This window comes from Schistocerca nitens, chromosome 5, assembly GCF_023898315.1.
Source record: "Schistocerca nitens isolate TAMUIC-IGC-003100 chromosome 5, iqSchNite1.1, whole genome shotgun sequence".
NCBI lineage: Eukaryota > Metazoa > Arthropoda > Insecta > Orthoptera > Acrididae > Schistocerca > Schistocerca nitens.
The window spans coordinates 656,266,622-656,286,092 of record NC_064618.1 but is presented as its reverse complement, the minus strand read 5'-3'; the positions used below and the strand labels follow the sequence as shown (position 1 = coordinate 656,286,092).

At 37.6% G+C, this 19,471-nt stretch overlaps 1 protein-coding gene across 3 annotated transcripts in view; it reads left to right on the top strand.

Moving 5' to 3' along the window:
- LOC126259422 (uncharacterized) overlaps positions 1–19,471 on the top strand; it is a 238,473-nt gene that overhangs the window by 195,704 nt on the left and 23,298 nt on the right. For all 3 annotated transcript variants that reach the window (XM_049956207.1, XM_049956206.1, XM_049956205.1), the window contains exons 22-24: positions 3,919–4,015; positions 12,691–12,956; positions 14,774–14,867. In XM_049956207.1, the coding sequence (XP_049812164.1) occupies positions 3,919–4,015; positions 12,691–12,956; positions 14,774–14,867 (457 nt within the window). The remainder of the gene's footprint in view (positions 1–3,918; positions 4,016–12,690; positions 12,957–14,773; positions 14,868–19,471) is intronic.

Sequence of the window (19,471 nt, the reverse complement as noted above, 5' to 3'; positions counted from 1 at the left end):
CGAACTAGTATAAATTGCTCTTGTAATAACTCTTACTTCTTTAGTCTTCTGTAGCAATATACTCTTTTAGTAACTGTTGGAGAGTTCAATATTCCTATTTACTTCCTTAGTTGTAACAAAAGTAGTAATGCCTTTTTACTAAAGAAATAAGCCATTTCTGCACATTGCTGGCACATGCATTACATTCCCTCTCGGAAAATATTGTTTGTTGGCAGACATAATTGCATCACCTCTTGCATAATTTATGTCCATCACTATAATTTGGAAGCTAGAAAGGATTATTAAATTGAATTATTAAAATTAGAAAATTAAATGCTATTGTACTAATTAATGATAAGATCTATGTATTATAAAAAAGATACGTGCTATTAATGGATGACTCTATTGTTAACCACACCATCTACAGCTACCAACGTCCTTTGTTGGTTGGTGGCACATATTAATTCAAGTGCCAGTTTGAGGTATGAGCTAGCAGCAACATGGAGGTAGAAAAGAAACATTAAAAAAAAGAAAATGAAAAAGAGTGGTTTGCTGAAATAATGAAAAAGTATTATAACTACAATTGAATCTAAAAAGCACATTGTCAACATGCTAAAAAGGAAAAAGGATGCTTGGGAAAAATGTAGAAGCTCTTACACAAAGATCACAAGAGCAGCTTAAAGTAATTTGGAAGGGCATGAAAATGAAAGCTAAATATAATAGAGAACAATTTCAAACTGAGTTGGAATAGACGAGATGAATATTGGCGATATAAGCCAAATGGTTGTTGATATGATCCCACAAGTTTTCAAGGGGATAGCTGGAGTCAATGACAATGACACATCTGAAAATAATGTGATACTTTCAAGTAACTTCAATGATAATAACTGCTCTGAAGGTAACAATGAAACTGCCGAAGGTGGAACTTTATTGCATAGTCATGAACCTCAACCTGAATTCTGTAGTGGGAGCCTATCAGAAGATGCGCCCAGCAAAAGAGGGAGAGTACATGCGATTGTAGTGAATAAGCAAGAGTTGTTGAAGAAAGCAGGCGAGCTTCATTCCTTAAAAATGTGTTTAATGCAAGAGGAATACAATGCAAAAACGTTATTAATGGAAAGACAAATGGGAATCGTGGAAGAAGAGCATAACCTTAAAATGGAAATAATGAAAAAGTTCAAGAACGTAATGGAGTAAACTTCAGGTTCCAATTCTTCAGCCAATGTGCTCGAGAAATTTGGGTTTTTTGTGAATGAATAAGAAAATATACATATGTATAAAACCTCTTTTGTTTCCCTGATATTTTTTCAAATGTTTAATATGTTCTTGCTTCTTGTGTGGTATAATATTTGAGTTTATCATTTCAGCATCAGTACTAATTTTTGTTAATACCACTTCTAATATTTATCTGAATTTGCAATATTATAAAAGAATTTTTTTTAGAAATAATCAAAACATTGTATGACTTCATATACTCAATTAAGGAATAAAATGAGAATGTTAATCCCGCGGCAAAAAAAAAGAATATAATTATAAAGTTACACATAAATAAAATGAGTCACTTTTCACTGCAGTAGTGACAATCCAGTGGCTTATTTATTCATTTAAGAAGGAAAAGTCGTGACACTAACTTATAATTTTACTAGCAAACTAGGTATAATTTTAATTAAAGTAATTGAGTATGATAGACTGTCTGACAGCTTGGCCTACAGCACCTGCTTCTGGCTTAAATGCATATTGTTCAATGGCATTCACCTCCACAGCATCAGGGTGAAACTCGTCTCTACCTTCTGTTCAAAAGTTGTGTAGAACTTTACAGCAGCCACAATAACATTCCCACACTTGTTTGGCTTAAATCGCATTGTTTTAATGAGAATTTTGAAACGCGTCTTCAAACTCTGAATGCTTACTCTATTACACATCTGGTAGCAATATGGGCTCTATTGTAGCGGTGTTCGACTCCTGTGTGGGCTCAGAACACAGGTGTCATAAGATGTTTGGAGAGAGCATGTCCACTATCTCCAACAAGCAACCCATCACATTGTCTATTTTCAAATTATGCAGCTACTCTGCTATTGTCCCAAATGCGTGCATCATGCGTGGAACCCATCCAGCGGCTTACCATCTTCAAACTCTTCATATTGGCATCACATATGATTTGTGTACTGCTAGAAAAGAAATTCCTGCAATTTCTGTATAGTTCTGCTTGTGTTCCAGAAGGACAAAGTAAGGGTATATGTACACAATCTGTGCCCCTATGACATTTGGGAATCCACCAGTTCAATAGAATTCCCTTTTGTTCTTTAATACATTTTCTTGGCTCTGTGGCATGGACACATACAGTGGTTTTAAGGCAATTAAACTGTTTATCACAGTGCTAAAAGCTCTTCCAGCAGTAGTACGATGGATATTAATGAGATCCCCTGCTACAATTTGATAAGTACCTGTGCGAAAGATTCACAGTCCACAAAGAAGTTGCAGCTGCAGCCTAGGAGACAAATCACGGTTCCTATCGGAATTAGCTCAAGCATACCAAGCAGCAACTCAAAATGTTCCTCATGGAACCCAAACCGCTCTTTGAAATCACTGTCACTATACATCACAAATGGGTCTCTTCATTCCATTACAACCCTCATTCTTGGGATGTTCATCTCTTCTTCCATCTCCATATATTCTTTGTAGTCCAGGTAATCCATAGAATTCAACACTTAAAGCACATAACTCAAAGATCGCACCTTACTCTCTTACTCTCCTCCTACTACTGCCTAGGTGTAAATTTTGGCCTTACTTCTTTAAGTCACTAAGGTAGTAGTGTACTTTTCAGTGGTGCTCTCCACCAATAATGGAGTAAATAAATTTACTTCAGAAGTAAATGAAAAATTTATTCCTGGAGTAATTTACTCCTTCAGTTCAGTACTTTCCACTGGAAGTCGCCGATTCCCGTCTCTCGTAGTAACTTACTACTTTAGTTTCACTTACTCCTCGTTTGTGCTCGCCACCCTAAGAGTCACTTACTTCCAGCTTATAAGTTTAAAAGCTACAAGTGTCTGCCACACAGTATTCCAAATATTTCTTCCAAGCAACAGTTTAAAACATGTCATGTAGTACTTAAGATTGTTTTAATTTTTTTATTTGTTTACTAGTTAAAACTGTGGACACCAACCTTTTATGGACAGGGCTCTTCCAATTCATCATAAAATAACTAACTCATGCATTCTACTCGCCATTGCCTCTTGATTCACTAATTCCATTGCATTCAGGCCCACAGTTTTTGACCTGCTATGAATACTCATTACAGTAAACATTTTGTGAGGAGTAACAAATTTAAAATGTTAAAGATTAATGACTTGAAAACTTCTGTAAGAGATACCTTAACCACAGATGTGGACAATTGTATATTTTTAAAAGCAGTGATGAAACTAAAAGACAGAAGGAATGTATAAATGACCAAAACAATTTGTATGAAGATTCAGATACAGACGTAAATATACGTCATAAATTACTACACAAATAGTCTGAACTGAGCTACATAATAAAATAAATAATGAATAGGAAAACCATCCTCCACAATGCAGAAGTAAGGCATAATTTCATTGATTTCATCCTGGTCAGTACATAGAGTAGAGTTTTGCTCCTGAAGTATGTAAGGTGCATGTGATGGTTGGTAACATTACAATGTTCTGCAGAGATGTTAACACACTGATTTCTCTTGGATGGTATACAAGAGCAAACTGTCAAAACTTTGAACTTGTTTAAGATGATAGTAAGATGGTTTATTCATGATCACTAAATTGGTGAAAATATAGCCTTGTGAAATTTTTCAGCAAAAGGTAATAACCCTGTTCTGTGATGTAAATTTTAGTAGGTAAGTAAGGTGATGTTATTACTATGTCTCACTTGTGAGCAAATTTTTGTGACGTATGCCTGAAATATTTTCAGGGAATGTGTGGGTCATGTTGGGCATTCTCTGTCACTGGCAATGTGGAAGGGCAGTGGGCAATTAATAAAGGAGAGCTACTATCACTCTCTGAACAAGGTGAGTCTATTATTCATTTTAAGTGTCCTTTACTGATAACATGCACAGAAGCTTGGTATTTCTGACAACCTCTGTGTTTCACTGAGCTCCACTCGATGCTACTCTCTACATCTACATGATTTCTTCACAGTTCACACTTAAGTGCCTGGCAGAGTTACAGGAACAAGATGGAACCATCTTACTTTTTCTTATACCACTCCTGACACCAGTATTATTATTTTTTTCTTTTCCAGTATCTGTTCATTGCTAATGCATGTACTATGTGCACACAAACTTATTAGATTTTTATTCATGAAATATTTCACCGAATTTCATTATTCACAGTATAATTTACAGGCTGCTGATTGTAATGGTATATTTAGTTCAAATGAATGCATGTACTATGTGCACATCAAAATCACCAAATTCTTATTAATGCAATATTCCACTGAATTTAGTTATTCACTGTATAGTTTACAGTCTACTGATTATAATAGTATGTTGTTGTTGTGGTCTTCATGCTACTCTATCCTATGCAAGCTTCTTCATCTCTTAGTACCTACTGGAGCCTACATCCTTCTGAATCTGCTTAGAGTATTCATCTCTTGGTCTCCCTCTACGATTTTTACCCTCCACGCTACCCTACAGTACTAAATTGGTGATCCCTTGATGCCTCAGAACGTGTCCTACCAACCGATCCCTTCTTCTGGTCAAGTTGTGCCACAAACTCCTCTTCTCCCCAATTCTATTCAATACCTCCTCATTAGTTTTGTGATCTACCCATCTAATTTTCAGCATTCTTCTGTAGCACCACATTTCGATAGCTTCTATTCTCTTCTTGTCCAAACTATTTGTCGTCCATGTTTCACTTCCATACATGGCTACAAATACTTTCAGAAACGACTTCCTGACACTTAAATCTGTACTCAATGTTAATAAATTTCTCTTCTTCAGAAACGCTTTCCTTGCCATTGCCAGTCACCATTTTATATCCTCTCTGCTTTGACCATCATCAGTTATTTTGCTCCCCAAATAGCAAAACTCCTTTACTACTTTAAGTGTGTCATTTCCTAATCTAATTCCCTCAGCATCACCCGACTTAATTCGACTACATTCCATTATCCTCGTTTTGCTTTTGTTGATGCTTATCTGATACCCTCCTTTAAAGACACTGTCCATTCCGTTCAACTGCTCTTCCAAGTCCTTTGCTGACTCTGACAGAATTACAATGTCATCGGCGAACCTCAAGGTTTTTATTACTTCTCCATGGATTTTAATACCTACTCCGAACTTTTCTTTGTTTCCTTTACTGCTTGCTCAATATACAGATTGAATAGCATCGGGGAGAGGCAACAACCCTGTCTCACTCCCTTCCCAACCACTGCTTCCCTTTCATATACCTCGACTCTTATAATTGCCATCTGGTTTCTGTAGAAATTGTAAATAGCCTTTTGCTCCCTGTATTTTACCCCTGCCACCTTCAGAATTTGAAAGAGATTATTCCAGTCAACATTGTCAAAAGTTCTCCCCTAGTCTACAAATGCTAGAAACGTAGAATTGCCTTTCCTTAATCTTTCTTCTAAAATAAGTCATAAGGTCAGTATTGACTCATGTGTTCCAACATTTATACGGAATCCAAACTGATCTTCCCCGAGGTCGGCTTCTACCAGTTTTTCCATTCGTCTGTAAAGAATTCGCATTAGTATTTTGCTGCTGTGACTTATTAAACTGATAGTTCGGTAATTTTCACATCTGTCAACACCTGCTTTCTTTGAGATTGGAATTATTATATCCTTCTTTTAGTCTGATGGAATTTTGCCTGTCTCATACATCTTGCTCACCAGATGGTAGAGTTTTGTCAGGACTGGCTCTCCCAAGGCTGTCAGTTGTTCTAATGGGATGTTGTCTACTCCCGGGGCCTTGTTTCGACTTAGGTCTTTCAGTGCTCTGTCAAACTCTTCACGCAGTATCATATCTCCCATTTCATCTTCATCTACATCCTCTTCCATTTCCACGATATTGTCCTCAAGAATATCGCCCCTGTATAGACCCTCTATATACTCCTTCTACCTTTCTGGTTTCCCTTCTTTGCTTAGAACTGGGTTTCCATCTGAGCTCTTGATATTCATGCAAGTGGTTCTCTTTTCTCCAAAGGTCTCTTTAATTTTCCCCTAGGCAGTATCTATCTTACCCCTAGTGAGATAAGCCTGTACATCCTTACATTTGTCCTCTAGCCATCCCTGCTTAGCCATTTTGCCCTTCCTGTCAATCTCATTTTTGAGATGTTTGTATTCCTTTTTTCCTGCTTCATTTCGGCATTTTTATATTTTCTTCTTTCATCAATTAAATTCAATATTTCTTCTGTCACCCAAGGATTTCTACTATCCCTCGTCTTTTTACCTACTTGATTCTCTGCTGCCTTCACTACTTCATCCCTCAAAGCTACCCATTCTTCTTCTACTGTATTTCTTTCCCCCATTCCTGTTAATCATTCCCTTATGCTCTCCCTGAAACACTGTACAACCTCTCGTTTAGTTAGTTTATGCAGGTCCCATCTCCTTAAATTCCCACTTTTTTGCAGTTTCTTCAGTTTTAATCTACAGTTCATAACCAATAGATTGTGGTCAGAGTCCACATCAGCCCCTGGAAATGTCTTACAATTTAAAACCTGGTTCCTGAATCTCTGTCTTACCATTATATAATCTACCTGAAACCTGTCAGCATCTCCAGGCTTCTTCGATGTATACAACCTTCTCTTATGATTCTTGAACCCAGTGTTAGCTATGATTAAGTTATGCTCTGTGCAAAATTCTACCAGGCGGCTTCCTCTTTCATTTCTTCCCTCCAATCCATATTCACCTACTACGTTTCCTTCTCTTCCTTTTCCTACTGTCGAATTCCAGTCACCCATGACTATTAAATTTTCGTCTCCCGTCACTACCTGTATATTCAGTTCAAATAGTTCATTTTATTTAAAGAAATAATTATTATTTAGTACACCTGTAAATCAAGTGCTCATCTGAATTCCACCCAGCTAAAAATAGTTTTTTTGAGTTAAGACTGATGCAGCTTATTTAAATGCTGTCGTTCTCCTCATTTAAGCAAGTGTTTTACTTTTTCTGAAAACGTAATATTCAAAAGTTATTTGTATTCGTAATTTTCGTGCCCCTGAATGTTCCAATTTATATTATTCTTTCTTAAATTCAGTGCTATAGGTTTGTAGCCACATCTTTTTCTGGTTCCACACATGTAAACTATTGCTTAAATATCCCCTTCAGTTGCTAATTACTCTAATTAGAAAATTTCGCTTTCTCAAAAATTTGTGAAGAACTTTGCAAAATCCCCGTACACATTAAAACTTTCCTCTCATAAATCAGTATCTGTCATTTTCTAATTACACAGATTTTGACTAAATCAATTCACTTAGCTTTTAAGTTAGTATCAATTCTCTTAGCTTTTATGTTAGTATAAAAAATGTAATACTCCAGTATTGTACCAAACCAATTCACAACAACACCTACTTTATCTCTTAGCTTTTAGTTGGTATCAAAAATGTAATACTCCAGTATTGTACCATTTTGTAATTTCTGTGATATGCATGTCTATAAATAATCGTCAGTGCCCAGTTCTGAGTTGGTAAATAGTCATCAACAGGTGCACAATATATGTTTCGTCATGTGATTTCTTTGTCATGTAGTAGCTTTAAGTCATTGTGAAGATGTACAGTTATTTTGTTGATCATTACCACTTGCGATTTTCTTGAAATTTCTTCTGATTGGCATACCCTTTAAGACAACCCGTTTCCACAGACTATGCTCTCATCTTCAGATCTTAAAATCTGTTTCTTGTAAAACATGTTCACCTTACTCATAAAATGTCAAGTGGAAAAAACAGCACATTATAAAATGTTTGTTCATTTGACATGTTGTTGTTGTTGTTGTTGCTGATTGTAATGCTATATTTTGTTCAAATGAATGCATATACTATGTGCACATAAAAATCGCCAAATTCTTATTAATGTAATATTCCACTGAATTTCGTTATTCACAGTATAGTTTACAGTCTACTGATTATAATAGTATGTTGTTGTGGTCTTCAGTCCAGAGACTGGTTTCATGCAACTCTCCATGCTACTCTATCCTGCGCAAGGTTCTTCATCTCCCAGTACCTACTGCAGCATACATCCTGCTGAATCTGCTTAGTGTATTCATCTCTTGGTCTCCCTCTACGATTTTTACCCTCCACGCTGCCCTCCAGTACTAAATTGGTGATCCCTTGATGCCTCAGAACATGCCCTACCAACCGATCCCTTCTTCTGGTCAAGTTGTGCCACAAACACCTCTTCTCCTCAATTCTATTCAATACCTCCTCATTAGTTATGTGATCTACCCATCTAATCTTCAGCATTCTTCTGCAGCACCACATTTCGAAATCTTCTATTCTCTTCTTGTCTAAACTATTTATTGTCCATGTTTCACTTCCATGTATGTTAACAAATTTCTCTTCTTCAGAAATGCTTTCCGTGCCATTGCCAGTTTACATTTTATATCCTCTCTACTTCGACCATCATCAGTTATTTTGCTCCCCAAATAGCAAAACCCCTTTACTACTTTAAGTGTCTTATTTCCTAATCTAATTCCCTCAGCATCACCCGACTTAATTCGACTACATTCCATTATCCTTGTTTTGCTTTTGTTGATGTTAATCTTATACCCTCCTTTCAAGACACTGTCCATTCCGTTCAACTGTTCTCCCAAGTCCTTTTGCTGTCTCTGACAGAATTACAATGTCATCGGCAAACCTCAAAGTTTTTATTACTTCTCCATGGATTTTAATACCTACTCTGAACTTGACATCTTGTCAGTGGAAAATGAACATGTTTTACAGCAACAAAAATTTTAATACTTAAAGATGACAGCATAGTACACTGCTGGCCACCGTAAATGCAACACCCTGAAGGAAGCATCCGAATCAAGTGAAATTTACACCATGGGTTTGCAGCGATGAGATATGCAACTGATTAGAATTTCAGCGCAGACGCACATCACGCGCGCCTGTGGTGCCACCTCATAGCGCCATTTAGGGCTTGGCGATTTCGACGAGTGTACGTTTGGCACGTGTGTTTACCTTGTGGTTGTTTCACGAGACGATCAGTTATGCCTCGTAGACAACAGCGAACATCTTTTGATCAAGTATCCGAGTTCGACAGAGGAAGGATAGTGGCTTACCGAGATTGTGGATTATCATACAGAGAAATCGCTAGTCGTGTTGGACGAAACCAAACAACTGTAATGCGGATATGTGACTGTTGGATGCAGGAGGGTACGACGGACCGACGTGGTCGATCGCATTCACCTCGGTGCACCACTGCACGTGCTGATAGGCAAATTGTGCGCATGGCAGTGGCGGATCGCTCAGTGACATCCCGAACCATAGCACAGCACATTGCGTCTGTAACGCATCATCCAGTGTGTGCGCGTACCATTCGACGCCGTTTACAGCAGAATGGTCTGTCCGCAAGACGTCCATTGCTTCGTCTACCATTGACGCAGAACCACAGACGTCTCCGTCGCCAATGGTGTGATGACAGACGGATGTGGACGGCAGAATGGAATGACGTTGTCTTTACTGACGAGGCACGCTTCTGTCTGCAGCACCGCGATGGTCGGATTCGAGTGTGGAGACACCGTGGAGAGAGGATGCTGGACAGCTGCATTATGCACCGCCACACTGGTCTTGCACCGGGTATTATGGTATGGGGCAGCATTGGATATTACTCTCGCACGCCTCTAGTACGCATTGCCGGTACTTTAAATAGCCGATGCTACATATCCGAGGTTCTGGAGCCAGTTGTCCTTCCTTACCTTTAGGGCTCGGCCACAGCCATATTTCAACAGGATAATGCGCGACCACACGTGGCACGCATTGTCCAAAGGTTCTTCGTCAATAACCAGATTGAATTGCTTCCCTGGCCGGCTCGCTCTCCGGATCTTTCGCCGATAGAAAACGTGGTCCATGGTTGCTCAACGAGTGACCCAGATTACATCCCCAGCTGCCACACCAGATGATCTTTGGCAACGTGTGGAAACTGCTTGGGCTGCTGTACCCCAGGAACACATCCAACGTCTCTTTGACTCAATGCCGAGACGTGTGGCAGCAGTGATCCCCAACGATGGCGGCTACTCTGGCTACTGATTCTGGCAGGAACCACATGTCACAGACGTCTGTAAACGTAATCATTTGATACTTGGTCAACATGTTATCTACAAAATAAATCTTGTTGTGCTACCTCTTGTCTTTCTTGGTGTTGCATTTATGGTGGCCAGCAGTGTATATCGAAACTGGTTGTCTTAAATAAAGAAATATTTTGTGCATTCTTGGCTGTTGAATGGTTCTTAATAATTAAAATGTATGCTCTTCAGTACACTCAAAACGAAAAAAATCAAAAAAGCGCGTCATTGGACTGAACTTAGTGTTGGAAATGCCGTGTGGCTAGGGCATTCCATCAGGTAGACCGTTCACCTGGTGCAAGTCTATTGAGTTGATGCCACTTCGGAGACTTGCGTGTTGATGGGGACGAAGTGATGATGATAAGGACAATGGAGCACCCAGTCCCTGAGTGGAGAAAATCTCCGACCCAACTGGGAATCGAACCCGGGCCGTTAGGTATGACATTCCGTCGCACTGCCCACTCAGCTACCAGGGGCGGACCAACTTAGTGTTAATAAATGTGAAGAGGACAATGGGTCAGAGAAATTCAACAAGATCTTAAACCTATTGGACTCCAGATAACAGATGCAGAAAACAAAGATAAAATTAATACTCTTCTGAAGAACTACAGATTTTTAGCAAAGATTACATGTAGAAGATCTAGATTTCAGATGAATTGAGAAGTTTACAATCTCACAGAATGAAGCATTATTGTATTGAGTAGATCACAAGAACTGAACACTACAACCTTCAAAGAAAAATTGAACATGGAATGAGAAAGAGGTCCAATGTGGACAATAAAGTTTGTAATAATGTAATCACAGTTCACCACATTCAATAATCAAAGGAAGAATGTTAAAGAAAAAATCTGTCAAGGTAGGGGCGTATGAAACAGGTCAATAAATTGAAAGAGGATAAAAGGCACTACTTTCAACCTATATCTTTCGAGTTTCACTTTTAAAAAAAAATCGCAGAAATGAACACTTTAATCTATCTTTGTGAGCTCTGATTTTTCTTTTATTTCATCATGATGCTCATTTCTCATTATGTAAGAGGGAGGAACAAAGTATTTTGCTTCAGTGAAAATGCCTTCTTTTAATGTTTTCCATATGAAGGGTTATAGATTGCTTCTAACGACGTAGAGGAGGCATTGAGCAACAGACAAGTACATTGAATGTGGAATGTTGTATATATTTGAGCTATTGCATGAAGGCATCTTTCCATCATACATCCATTCATACACACATAACCCACACACGTTTGACTACTGGAAATGGATGGCTTTTGAAGCAAGATAGTTGTTGTGATTAATTTAATATTTAAAAGATCACTTGAACTATTGAGAGGTGTAAGGAAATGTGTGTTAATTATATTATGCATTGTCTAAACTGATATAACTACAATGAGTGTGAAATACAGCTAAATAATTTTTGAAATATTGTTATGAATATGCTCCAACATAGAACCATGAACTGAGGTGGGAGTGGAATAGCTGGCAGGGTTATTCTGCAGAGTTATGGAGTGGTAGAGCCATGACGTGGCAGTTCTTAAGCTGTTGTGAGATGAATTGTGGTTGTGAGTTGAGAATTGTTGATGCACTGTTGTTCGGTATGTGATTGGTATTTGGTGTTTTGGACTGTTCCAAGCGTATGGTGCTAGACAGGTTCAAAGTTGATGAGATGAAAACACTGACTAGTTATATGGTCATTAGACAATGCTCTTAAGGTGTGTTATTTGCATAACATTTAATCTCCTAAAGCTAGAGAAATACAATAGGCTGTAAAGACTTTGTTAGTTGATTTTAAAACCTAAACAAGCTCAGAAAGTCAAACTATTTGTATGTCACTACAAAGTGGTCAGCTTGTGATGTCATTCGTCCACTGCCAGAGATTACGAAGCTGTGTCGATATGTGGTATGGAGCTTGTACTGCAGAATAGTTGATGCTGTTTGCCCCTACTTAGTGCTAAGGTGCACAACTTGTCTTAGTTTCAGTTCTTAATCTTCTTTGTTAAATGTCCCCCCCCCCTCCCCCCTGCCCTTCACCCCTCTGTACATTCTAGTATGTTAACGATTGGACCTTAATGAAAGTGCAGTATCACTGAATCAAATATGAAAGTTCCCTGGTTCCACTGCATTATTTACTATTGCTGAGTTACTGTGTAGCCCAGATGATAAACACTTTTGTGTTCTTAAAGTCAGATGTTAATGTTTGCTGTATAGGGGAAAAGTTATGTACTGTATCTTTTTATGAATTGTGTAAACTTTCATTATGTGTTTTGTTTGCATTTCAACAGTTTGTGTGTTGGTTTGTATGTTATACAAATAGAGGGTGTACGAGGTGAGTGACACAAAGAGCATGTGATTAAACCTTAAGAGGAGAAAGCCAGTGAAAATTAATTTGCTATACTTTTCAGGACTGGCTCATAACATACTTTGGGAAGTAGTATTCTATTTTCAGTTCTTTTTGTTTCTGTTTCTCTTGCAGAATTGGTTGACTGTGATACTTTGGATAACGGCTGTGAAGGAGGACTACCAGATAATGCATACCGAGCCATTGAGAAACTGGGGGGATTAGAAATGGAAAAAGATTATCCGTATGAAGGCGAGGATGAGAAATGTCATTTCAACAGGAGTGAAGTGCTAGTCACCATACAAGGAGCAGTAAACATCAGTACCAATGAGACAAAAATGGCACAGTGGCTGGTGAAGAATGGCCCAATATCCATTGGGATTAATGCAAATGCCATGCAGGTATGTTATTTGAGCTCATCAAAACTAAGTGCCCCTCACCTCCCCTGTCTATATTGGATGATGTGACTATTATATTGTATTGATACTAAGCTCATAAACAGGAATTGGTTTCTCATAAAGATAGCACTAACTCAGATAGCCAATGTGAAGATACTGGTTTTGCTTTAGAGACAATGGTGGTTAAAATCCTTATCTGGCCAGCAAGATTTTAGGTTCTTTCCCCCTAATTTGCTTAATGCAAATGCCAGAACGGTCATTGTTCTGTAAGCTTTATAATACCTGTCTACTCACAAGCTATTAGGGGGATTCTCTTCTGTCAGTGCTTGATAGGCTTATGTTTTATAATGGGTGAACCTGTCACTCAAAATGTTGGGACCACAGGTAGTAAACTGAGAAAAAAGTCAAAAAACTCATTACTTATGGGAAAACTTCTGCAAGTTCTGACTATAAAAGAAAGCCATCCTAACACATGAAGGCCTCAGCTTGCTTAATTTTTCAATTTTGTCCAAAGATTTTCTGAATGACAACATTTTTCTGCACTGACTGCATTGATCAGATTAAATACCGCTTTATTTTGTAATCACTATTGAACAGTTCTGGCATTGTAACCATTTTCAAGTGATTGTCTCTGAGTGACCATTCACTGCATATCACAGGAGTGACTATTTCCTTCAGTGATTAACGCAAACCACCTCATCTGTATTATTACACATTTATATAACAGAGGGAAACATTCCACGTGGAAAAAATATATCTAAAAAGAAAGATGATGAGACTTACCAAACAAAAGCGCTGGCAGGTCGATAGACACACAAAAAAACACAAACACACACACAAAATTCTAGCTTTCGCAACCAACGGTTGCTTCGTCAGGAAAGAGGGAAGGAGAGGGAAAGATGAAAGGATGTGGGTTTTAAGGGAGAGGGTAAGGAGTCATTCCAATCCCGGGAGCAGAAAGACTTACCTTAGGGGGAAAAAAGGACAGGTATACACTCGCACACACACACATACATATCCATCCACACATACAGACACAAGCAGCACAGTGTCTGCTTGTGTCTGTATGTGTGGATGGATATGTACGTGTGTGTGTGCGAGTGTATACCTGTCCTTTTTTCCCCCTAAGGTAAGTCTTTCCGCTCCCGGGATTGGAATGACTCCTTACCCTCTCCCTTAAAACCCACATCCTTTCATCTTTCCCTCTCCTTCCCTCTTTCCTGACGAAGCAACCGTTGGTTGCGAAAGCTAGAATTTTATTACACATTTATTGTGTTATGAAAGGTTTCGTGCATATGACATCTTCAGGTTATTCAGTTATGAAAGAGTCGCAACACACATGGTCCTGTTGGTGTTTGTAATGTTAAAGACCAAATCCAAAAGTGATAATCATAAACATTCTGCCGACTATCTGGTGGAAGCGTGGTGAGCACACTCAGCATGCTGCATACGGGGACCTAATTATGAGTTACAGAATATAATTAAATTCATCTTCATTTATCTAATAGGAAAGAATAGCATTACGAGTTGCAAAAATTAAACAGAACGTGTGATATTATACACAGGATTAGCCTAGGAAAAGGAAATAGAAATGTGTGGGAAAGAGATGATCTGTCTCTATTTAAAAAAACTTGTCTAGAGAATAAGGAGTGTTTTCAAGCAATAATTTTTTAAATTACTTTTGAATAATTTTTTGTCTGAAAAGAGAGAGGGGGGAGGGAGTTTATGAAAATTATTTTGTTTATTGCTGACAATTTTATTATGTGTTTCGTAAAATTACTTAAACTGCACATTTCTTTTCATGTACAACTTGTTTGCAGTTTTACTTGGGTGGTGTGTCTCATCCCTGGAAGTTCCTGTGTGATCCTGATAATCTAGACCATGGTGTTCTCATAGTTGGATTTGGTGTCCACAGTAAGTAAATTATACAACAAATAGAGCAAGTATTATGTATATAATATTTGTGAAATATTTCTTGTTTGATAAATGGGGTAATACAGGTATAGAATCAAACAACACATGTCCACAAGCAGATATATACTATTTTTACTTTCTTTTTATAGCCAACATTTATTTAGTCGACCAAATAATCCAGAAATTGAATGAAATAATCCACTTGAAGTAAAATTTGACTAAACACAATGTTAAGAATATTATTATTTGCAGACAATCAGATTATGATGGCTGTAAGTGAAGATTATGTACAGAAATCTGGATATAAACTTCAAAACATTCTTAGAAAGCATAATATAAAAGATTCATAATCTTTCCAGAGTAAAAAAATCCAGTAAATAATAAAACAATAGAACTGGTAACAGACACTATATATTTGGGCACAAATATTTCACAGTTTGCAAGCTGGACAGACAGAGATAAGAATGTAACAAAGTATAATAGACTAAATGGAACATTAAAAACAAAATTTAGTAAATGAATGAAAAAGAAATACAAATCAGATTTTAAAAAATGTGATATTGGCAACTGGAGATATGTGATCTTTGTAAATGTTTGTATAATTATTTATTATATCACACTCACTTATACGTATAAAAAATATTCATATTTCTGGTTTCAGCAAGTAGTTGACGCCTTTAGATGTTCTTGGTCCACTAAAAAGCTCCGTACAGATACATAAGCAAATATAGTTATACAACTTTGAACTTCATTTATAAAAAAAACTATGGCAAGAATGCAAATAACTTTCAAAATTATAAAACTTTAAAAATTAAAACATATTAAATTAAAAAGTAGTATGGTAAATTAAATACATATGTACACAATAGCATCTGGCCTACGTATATTTTTTCACATTTGCTACACTTGAGTTGGTGTACATCCGAATTTGCAAATACATTTTTGTTATTATCAATGTTGTGATGTAGTTGTATTTTAAGTTTTTTTGATGTCTGGAAACATGTTTTAAGTTTGCTGTTATGATAATATTTTGCAACCTTGTTGGCTGCCTGACTGTAATAAGGCATTGGCAGATATGTCATTTCTTCATCCTTAGTATAGAGTTTATCAATGAAAATAATCAATTTTTGAAAATATAATGTAATTGGATTGATAAAAAAGATCTGCTCACCAGTCAATGGCAGGAGAACACACATATAAAAGGTATTACAGTTTACAAGTGTTTAGAGCCAGTTGCTCCTTCTTTTGGCAGAAGGGTTGAAGAGGAAGGAAAAGGACTGGTGTGTTTTGGGAAAAGAGGTAGAGTTCAGAAAAGTCACCCAGAACCCAGGGTCAGGGCAAGACGTACCAGACGGGATGAGAAGGAAAGCTTGATTGTTGGGGACTGCGCTGAATGAGATTTGAAAGCCTGAGAGCTTAAAGGTGGAAGATAGGATAATACATAAGACAGAGATTGCTATTAAAACATCATGCTCAAGTTAATTAGAGCAAAAAACTAAGTGAATTAGAGCAAAAAACTAAGTGAATTGTATCTAATAGAGGTAGGAGTGGGATGGTGAAGTCTAGACAGATCATAAGATGAAAGCTATAGAAAACTAGTGAATAGTTACTATGAAGAAATTCTGAGACTGAAGAAATTAAGGCCAGGTGGGTGGCGAGAACCGATGATGTGTTGTAGCTTCAGTTCCACCTGCAAAGTTCTGAGAAACTGGTGTCAGGAGGAAGAATCCAGATGGCTCGTGTGGTGAAACAGGTACCGAGGTCATGACTGTCATGTTATTGAGCATGCTGTGCAACAAGATATTGTGTGTTGCCAGTGTACACCCTCAGCTTATGTCCATTCATCCTAACTAATAACTAGGTGATAGTCAAGCCGATGTAAAAGGCCGAGCAATGTTTACATAACAGCTAGTATATGATGTGTCATTTCACAGGTGGCTCTCCCTTTGATAGTATACGTCCATTCCATCCAACATTTTGCCCACCGTACCTAGAATAGCTTTTTGTCGCTCTGCTAATCTCCGCAATATCTGTCAGACCCTATGCTCCAACTGCACCCATCTCCCTATCATGTGACACTTCTCCCTGTGACTGTCCTCACTGCAAGACTTGCTCAGTGCACCCTCGTACCACCACTTATACCAACCCTGTACCTGGCAAAACTTATACTGTAAAGGGAGAGCCACATGCCATATACTAGCTGTTATGTAAACATTGTTTGGCCATTTACACTGACTTGACTTTTACTATGTTATTAGTTAGGATTAATGGGTGTAGGCAGAGGATGTATACTGACAACACACAATATCCTGTTGAAGAGCATGCTCTACAACATGACAGTTGTGACCTCAATGCCTGTTTCACCACACATGCCATCTGGATTCTTCCCTCAGACACCAGGTTGTCAGAACTCCGCAGATGGAAACTGGTGCTACAACATATCCTTGGTTCTCGCCACCCATGTGGCCTTAGTTTATGTAAACTTTTTTGGTCTCAGCGTTTCTTCTCAGTAACTATTTCTTTCTTCAATCCCTTTCAGTGTTCTACACCTTTCATTTTCTGACCTGTCTGGTTTTCATCATCCCTCTCCCACTCTATCACATGCAATGCACATAGCTTTTCTCTCTTATTAACTAGTGCTGTCAGCTTTTCAAATCTCATCCAGTACAGTCCCCTACAATCAGTCATCCCTTTTCATCCTGTCCAGAAAGTCGCCCCTGACCTAGGGTTCTTGGTGATTTTTCTGAAATCCACTGCTTTTCCTAAACCTCACCAGTCTTTTTGCTTCTCCCCTCTTCCTTCCCCTTCAGTTCTTCTGCCATGCCACTGGCTCTGAAAGCTTGCAAATTGTAATACTCTCACTGCTTGGTGAGCAGATTTTTTTATCTATCCAATTACATTATATTAGTATAGAGTTTCCTCTTTCTTCTGAGTGGTGGTATTTGCCATTTCCTTCTCTCTCTCTCTCTCCTTTTATATTAGTGCTATGTGATAATTTCTGTGTCCGCTTTTCAGTTGTCTTTGTTTTAAGGTTTTATGTTTATTAATTAGTTCATGTTCAAAGTGACAATTTCAGTATTCTAGTGATAAGGGCATGAAATTATGCATTTTTATGTTGTTGCAAATGGCACGATTGTATAGTAGTAATGGAAATAGTGGTAATAAGCTTTCTAAAATGGATGTTTCATGTATGCTTCTAATTTTGTGACTGTCAAAATTAAAGGCCGCTCTTCTCAGACTTTTGTCAAGTTCTCTCTTTTCTATCCATGGGTTTGTCAAACAAGTCTGTAAACATACCAACAAAGATTGTCACTTTAACCTCACTTTTGAAGCAAAATGTTCGTTTTGTGAAGTATTTTGACACTAGTTGGAATATACCTAATTTAACACCCAAAACAGATTTTCTAAAAATGCATTGTACTAAAGCAAATGCTTATTTCTTACATATGCCAGGTATCATGATGTAATGAATGAATGCAGCATAAGAGAGTTTAGAACTAGATTAAGTTCAGTCAACTGGAATGACATCTTATACAAAGATATGTGTGTGAATAATACAAGGTATTACTGACTACCTGAAACTCCCATGGACGTGTTCATTTCATCACAAGATCCACTGAATTTTTTAACTGAAATCCCAGAATTCTTCTCTCTCCTTTCTTTGGGAGATAAACTCCTCGTGAAAGAACGAAAGCAGATACCAAGTCTGTCTATTAAAAAATCTTACGGAAAATTTGTAAGATGTTTCCAAACACGGTGGTACAATTCAGAACCATTGTAAGGAACAAACTTTTTCATTTTCACTCTGTACTATTTGGAATGGGCAATGACTGGTTTGAACGGAATAATTGGGGAGTTGGTGAAAAGAGTCTTCAGAATTTCCTTCTGAAAGCTAAAAAGCATGAATATTTCATTTTATATATCAGAGCATCTGTTTAACACCATCTCCTAGGTACAGTAAGAATTGAGTATGCTGTTTCAGAAGCAACATGCCTGGAATCTTTGAAACATAACGAGAAGGTTGAGCGAAACAAAAGTATATTGAAGAAACTTTATTCGACTATCTGCTTTTTAGCATGACATGAGTTACCTCTTCGTGGTCATGATGAATCTGAAGTAATAGTAAATAAAGGAAATTATTTAGAACTTCTTGATTTCTTGGCAGAAAAAGAATCATACATGAAAGATCATTTAGCATCCGAGGGAGTATTTAAAGGCATTCCCTCTGACACGAAGAATGAATTAATTGCTTGTATTATGTATGTTATTAAAGAACAAACTCAAATGAAGTTAAAAATTGTCGTTTTATATCACTATAAGCAGACGAAACCACGGATGTCTCAACTAAAAGTCAAATGAGTGTAATTTTTTATTTTGCAAATAATGAATCAGAAGAAATACGAGGTAGATGCATAGAGTTTTAGGATGTATCCAAGGGCTAGAGTGCACAAGGCATAGCCACTGTTTTGTTGTAAGTGCTAAGCAGTTGGAATATTAATAGAAACAATTTAGTATTGCAAACATATGACGGTTGCAATGCAATGGCAGGGAACATTATTATGGTGTCTACCTTATTGTGAATCAAGTTTATTCTCATGCTCTCT